This window comes from Mastomys coucha, unplaced genomic scaffold, assembly GCF_008632895.1.
Source record: "Mastomys coucha isolate ucsf_1 unplaced genomic scaffold, UCSF_Mcou_1 pScaffold23, whole genome shotgun sequence".
Classification (NCBI taxonomy): domain Eukaryota; kingdom Metazoa; phylum Chordata; class Mammalia; order Rodentia; family Muridae; genus Mastomys; species Mastomys coucha.
In genome coordinates, this window is record NW_022196906.1 from 8,522,268 (window position 1) to 8,529,303 (window position 7,036).

Below are 7,036 nucleotides of genomic sequence, written 5' to 3' on the forward strand. Positions count from 1 at the left end.
GAGAGGGAGGAAGGAAGGAAGAAAGGAAGGAAGGAGAAAGGAAGGAAGGAAGGAAGGAAAGAAAGGAAGGAAGTGGGGACCTCAATTAAGCCAAAGGACAAAGAAGGCTCAGTCTCACACAGCCAATGGCTTACAGTCTTGTCTCACACAGCCAATGGCCTACAGTCTTGTTTCACACAGCCAATGGCCTACAGTCTTGTTTCACACAGCCAATGGCCTACAGTCTTGTTTCACACAGCCAATGGCCTATAGTCTTGTTTCACACAGCCAATGGCCTACAGTCTTGTCTCACACAGCCAATGGCCTACAGTCTTGTTTCACACAGCCAATGGCCTACAGTCTTGTTCTTCAGTAACAATTTGGCTTTGACATTGTCATCTTACAGTCTGTAAAACTTTGGAAAAACACAGAGACAAAACCATAAAACAAAGCTCTGAATTCTTCTTGTGACAGTCATTAGGGGACAGAAAGGGGGTTTCTCAAAATCCTCAAAATCCTCAAACTCCTGTGCACTGAATCTCCACAGAAACAGCAAGTTTCATGACTAAGCAGAACCTAGCAGACTTGTGCAGTTCCCACCCTGACCTTCGGAACTTCAGAACTATGCAGGACAGAGTTCAGTTTCTAGTTTTTGATTTTTGTTTTTGTTTTTTTTTTCTATGTGTGTATGTGTGTGTGTGTGTGTGTGTCCACGTCTGTGTGTCCCTTCAGGCTTATACATTTTACATCATGGATGACAGCAAGCAAAAACCACAAAGCTTCTTACTATATATCATGTCTTACCCTCTTTTTTTTACATCAGCCAAGGTGGTTGTCAACCCTACACCCCAGCCCTTATTCTCAGAGGCACATGTATCCACATGTCATGACTAATGTTAGGCTATCTTGACTTTCTCTGAACCAACTGCTACGTCTCAAAGGACTCATCTGCAAAGGATGCTGCTCCTTGGATGGGTGACATTGAGCTTATGATGACTAGGGCTAGATGACCTTTGTTCTCTTTTGTTCAAATATTAGAGTTTCTAAGAGGATACTCGAACAGCAGAACGTGTTAATAAGTAGGCAGAGATGCAGTAATCCATGCCTGTCATTCTGTATCCACACCCTCATGGAGTGCACCTCCCATCCAGCCTGCTGCACATCTCTGCATCTTCCATTACAGCTGTTCAAGAGGCTACAGAGGCAAGGGAAGATTCCACAGCTCAACTTTAACTCATTCTCTGACCCCAGCTTATACTTCCTGTATTTTATTAATAAGGGTGACTGTCTGCCATGGTTTGAACAGGAATTGAACACTTGGTTGTGCTATTTGGGGACATTGTAGAACCTTCAGGAGATAGGACCTAGGTGGAGAAAGTTGGTCACTCAATGGTGGTCCTTGAGGCTTGTATCCAAGTCCTGTTTCCAGACAACCCAAATGCAACCAGCCACATCATGTTCTTGCCACTATGCCTTACCGGCCATAATGGACTTTATTCCCTCAAACTTGGGCCCAAAATAAACCCCCCTTCCAGCAAATTGTCTCTTGTCATGTATTTGGCCACAGCAATGAGAAAAGTAAGTAATGCACTACCATCTAGATGCTCTGGTCATAGCCACACCATACCCTACTAGCCAACTGCCCACCAACCCCTACTTATCTATCACTTGTTTCCTTGGTCCTAGCCTCCATTACTGACTTCTGTCTCAGTAGAAAACACTAAAGTGCCTCTATACTAAAATGTCTTTTCTCTCTGGTTCAAGGTTAGTCCCTCATCAATTTGTTATCTACTCTGTCTACCTGGTTGGCTTTCAAAACATCAGATGAACAGTGGAATCACACTCATCTTTGAAGAATATATTGTTGAATAGTGTTTTAAACTTAGACTTATGCTTAACATGGCATAAGACTAAAGAGCAAATCAATACATGGCTTAAGACCTAGAAAGCGTTAAGTGCAGTTACTTGAAAAATCCATAGGTAACAAAAACCATAATCAGCTAGTCAGTGGTGGCAAACACCTTTAATCCCAGCACTCGGAGGCAGGGGCAGGCAGATCTCTGAGTCTGAGGCCAGCCTGTTCTACAGAGTGAGTTTCAGAACAGTCAGGGATACACAGAGAAACGCTGTCTTGAAATACAAAAAACAAAACAAAACAAAACAAAACAAAAAAGTTAACAAAACCCATAATCAATCACCATACACTGTAAAAGCTTCTCTGATGAGGGTTGTGATGAACTGATCTATGGGTACAACAGTTGCCATTAGGAGCCATGTTGTTGCACTGTTCTTTTAGCAGAATAATAGTAACAGGCCTCCCCTAGGGTCTGTTACCTGCCTAAACACAGGTTCTTGGCCTCACTGACAATGTCCGGTGTGCACTCCACTTTGTGGAGTGGGTCTTAGAGTGGTTGGTTGCTCTTATCACATCTATGCCATCGTTGCATCTGTGGACATGTCTTGATAGGCAGGTTGCTATTGTAGCTGGCAGGTTCCCAGCTGGCTGAGACTGAAATATTTTTACTTCATTAACATGCTGTATTAGATACCTTGCTATTGCTATCTCATAAAATACCACAGCCAAGGCAACTACAGAAGAGAGCGTTTATGATGATTCAAGAGGGAGAAGAGTACATTGTGGTCAGAACTGTGGCAGCAGGAGACAGGCATGGCAGCGGGACGAGCTGGCAGCTCACATCTCAGATTATAAGCAGGAAGCTGAGAGAGCCAATCTAAAAGGGCAAAAGTCTTTCAACTCTCAAAGGCTGCTTCTAGTGACATACATCCTCCAACGAGGCCGCATACTCTCTAATTCTCCCATACACTGTCATTAGCTGAGGACCACTTAAGTATCAAATTCTTGAGACTGGGGGACAAGTCATTCAAGTCCGCACACATGCATGATACCTTCCAGCACTGCAGACACTAGCAAGTACAAACACTGAGGAATCTCTGCACTGTAACTGGGAGGGCGGAGGGGGGCATGCTAATTTTCTCAGTAGTCAAAAAGTTGTCAGGTTTCACTAAGGAATATGTCCTATGTAAATATGGAATGATATCCTGAATCTATCCATTTGCTCTTCCACCAACAGAGCAAAACCTTTTGAATCCTGACAATGCTGAAGGAAGAGGGAAGGTGTGCCATGAAGACCTCATGCGGGAAGGTTGGTTAGGGCACCATTATCAGTTAGGAAGCACCATTATCAGTTTGGGAGCATCATTATCAGTTAGGAAGCACCATTATCAGTTTGGGAGCACCATTATCAGTTTGGGAGCACCATTATCAGTTTGGGAGCACCATTATAAGGTCTGTCTGACTCAATTACCTAACACATCAGCCTTGGGATACCTTAAGCAGTTGAAAAATGCCTGTGGCCTTTGTCTACGCCTTTGAAAGATAGCAAAGCATGTTTGTGCAGAACAAACCATTTCCTATAAATCCAGGGCACTCATGCCTGACTGCTGATGTTTCAGCTTTGAGCCAGAGATGAAAGTCTTCAGGAATGTAAGCTCACCAAACCCTGTTATTCCAAGCTCAGCCTTGGCCAGGAGACCAAATGAATACTCATTACATGACATGAACTAAAATGTGGACTTAAACCCTGACAGAACACAGCCAGCATGTCTCCCCCTGCACACACACAGTCATCCAAAAGCAAGGTGAGAAGAAAGGATTTGTTCAGCTTACACTGCCACATTGTAGCCCATCATTGAAGGAAGTCAGGACAGGAACTCAAACAGAGAAGGAACCTGGAGGCAGGAGCTGATGCAGAGGCCATGGTAAGCCTGCTTAGTGGCTTACTCCCTTCTGGCTTGTTCAGTCAGCTTTTTTTATAGCACCCAGGACCCCAGACCCAGGGTGGCACTAACCCCAATGGGCTGGGCCTTCCCCATCCGTCAGTAACTAAGAAAATGCCTCACAGGCTTGCCTATAGATCATATGGAAACATTTCCTCTATTGATGCTCCCTCCTCTCCAATGACTCTAGCTTGTGTCAAGTTGACATAAAACCAGTCAGTACAACCTTCCTAAGAAAGCTCAGATGAGACATCAATATCAACAGACACGTTCTGGAGCACACGGCAATCACCTGAGAGGCAAAAGCCTGGCTAGCATCAGTGACCCCTTGCCAGAGACAGAACTTAAATAAATACAGATAGAGCTCAAAATGGTGGAATCATGGGTCAGTTTGGGAGATGGAAACGGCGTTAAGGCAAACTATTGAAAATCACAGAATTTAGTCTATCATTTCTCAGTCTTAAAGCTTTAAGGGCTTTGATACACCCATATGTCAGAATACTGTTATGAGAAGATAGATGGCTACTTCTCAAACATGCTAACTGTTTTGTTGTTTCAGACTGTTTTAAAGCTGTGAGCAGTTACTCATGATGTTGTTAGGAATTATGACATACACCAGAATACAATTTTCTAAACAGCCTTAAAAAAATGACAGTTGGAGTTTTATACTCCTGGCTCACTTCATTTGCAGAAATTCAAGCCTTGGCTGATGGTTTTTCAAAACCCATCTGATGCTATTTGCCTACGGTAAAATTAACAGAATATTTTCCCTATACGTCTGGAGGCTTACAAAGAACTGCCCCTACTCCTGGATGAAATCGGCTCAGAGGCTCCCAGGACACCAAGCATGGAAATACGCAGTGTGATGATTCCCATGGAATGTGCGTAGGAAAGCAGCACCAGGCTAGTACTCTGACCTGCCCAGAGCACCAAATGCCACCACCGAGTATCCTGGCCTTTCCTGGAGAGAAGGGTTGTGACTTATTTGAAATAGTGAGTCCACACTTGTTTCCTGAGGGGGTTAATGGATAGCAAGGAGCTGTAGGACAGCTTCATTAGATTCATAAATGTCTTAGGCATTTTCAGAAAGAAATAACAGAGGAAGAAAACCTTCCCTGAATGTGGGCTATGGCCCCAAACTAAATGAAAAGAGAAAAAGGAGAAAGCAAGCTGAGCCGGAACTCTCTTCTCTGCTTCCTGATCTACCCTTATATGAACAAGCAGTCCCTCACGCCCACTGCCATGCCGTTCTCCGTCATAACGGACCGCCTCCCATAAGATGCTCTTTTTCCAAGTGTTTTGTTACAACCGTAAGAGTAGCTAATACATAGACAGACTCAACATCCCTGAGAAAAGGTTTGCCCCTGTGTGACTGGGGAAACTCTCATCTGAGGACTATTGGTCACAGATTAAATTAACTCACAAAAAGGAAACAGCACAAAACCTATTGGTTTGAAGCTGGTATGAGCCTTGCTTCAGACTCCTATATTTTAAAGATAACAGCTTTGGGACAGACACACATACTCACTCTGGGTAATGTAATGGCTCTCTGCAGCTTTGTCTTCATGCCCATCATATTCCCTGCTGGACAGCTGCCTGTTGGCCGTCTCCAGTCGATCTATAAACAAAGGAGAAATAAGCCCAAGTCATCACACAGCAGAGAAATACAGACAGTGCCAAGAGCTGTGTATGATGAGGGGGATGGTCAGGTAGGCCCCAGAATGAGCATTTTGGGGGCGGAAACAATACTGTACTCTCCAAGCTACCATAAGAAAAACCTTGAGGGTCTGGGAAGATGGGTCTGCCGGTAAAGTTCATTCTGAACAAGCATAATGACTTGAGTTTGATTCTAGCACTCATCAGAGCTGGACACAGTGGCATGCATCTGTAATCCCAGCTCTGGGAGATGACAGGATGATCCCTAGGACTTCCGCTTGAGGGTCAGCCTAGTTATATCAGCCAACTCCAGGTTTATCAAGAGATCCCCAGTCTCAAAAAAATAAGGTAAGGCTAGCCAGATAAAAAAGGCTAACCGTGAAGACCAGACTGCCTGAGATCAATTCTCACACCCATGGTTTGCATCTGTAACCCCAGTCCTCTTGTAGAGAGTCAGGAAAATCACTTACACATTCATAAGCCTGGAACATTAAATATGGCAGAAATAAAGAGACCCTGGCTCAGCCAGCTAGAGAAAACCAACCCTCAAAAGCCGTCCTCTGAAGTGCAAACACACACACACACACACACACACACATACACACACACACACACACTAAAATTAAAAATCAGGCAGAGAATGGCCAGGGAAGACACCTGACATTGATGCCATAAAAGAACAAGAGATACCTCGGAGATCTCTGTTGAAGTCATGAAGTCTCCTTATCTCGCCTTCGAGCTTGTTTCTCATGGCCTTGTCCAGGGACTCCCGCTTGGTGGTGGACTTGACCAGGCTCTCATAGGCCTCCGAGATACTCTGCAGCTCTTTTTCAAACTGTAAGAGAGACCTAGTAGTAAAGTGGTATTTGTGACAGGGCCTCTGGGATGCTGGCTGTCCAACATCCTGAGTATGAAGCTGCATCTTCATGGATGTCTTTCTGTGCCTCAGCCTTCATTCACATCTACTCCATCTTCCTCCTCATGCCCTGTAAGACCTGCAGTGATCCTATAAGAACAGTCTCTTAAGTCTGGTCATGCTGTCTAACATCACCCAGTAAAACTCTCTCACTACTGACAGGAGAATGGGATAAATCTAGGCATAACTGAAATATCCCCTTTAAAAGATTTTATTTACTTATTTGTTTATCATTTACATGTTTCTCTATATGTGTTCACATACATGTACACACACCATATGTGTGTCAGTATCCAAGGAGTCCAGTAGAAGGTGTTGAATCCCCCAGAGTTCCACGCAGATGCAAACCACCCAATATTGTTACTGGGAACTTAGGTCCTCTGCCAGAGCAGCAAGTGCTCATAACCATTAAGCCATCTCTCCAGTCCCCTAAATATCTTATGTTTGTACCATCATTTATAATGATTAATGAAGTTTCAGTTTCACATAGGAAGATATTAAGGTGGGGAAGAACTCAAGTATTCCAACTAAAACTGAAGACTTCCAGACTTTAAGCACAACATTCTTTCCAGAGACCCTGCTCCTGTCTCCATGCCAGGCTGGGCTTTGTTGATGAACGTTGTCTGTCAAATAGCTCTACAGAGAACTAATGCGCTTCAACCCTGTGCATATATATATATATATATA

The 7,036-nt window shown here is 44.0% G+C and overlaps 1 protein-coding gene across 7 annotated transcripts in view; it reads right to left on the minus strand.

Annotated features, from left to right (window-relative positions):
• The window catches only part of Amotl1 (angiomotin like 1), a 125,259-nt gene that overhangs the window by 23,505 nt on the left and 94,718 nt on the right, over nt 1-7,036 (minus strand). For all 7 annotated transcript variants that reach the window (XM_031346134.1, XM_031346133.1, XM_031346135.1 and 4 more), the window contains 2 exons: nt 6,124-6,268; nt 5,306-5,395 (listed from right to left, as the gene is read on the minus strand). In XM_031346134.1, coding sequence (XP_031201994.1) covers nt 5,306-5,395; nt 6,124-6,268 — 235 coding nt within the window. The remainder of the gene's footprint in view (nt 1-5,305; nt 5,396-6,123; nt 6,269-7,036) is intronic.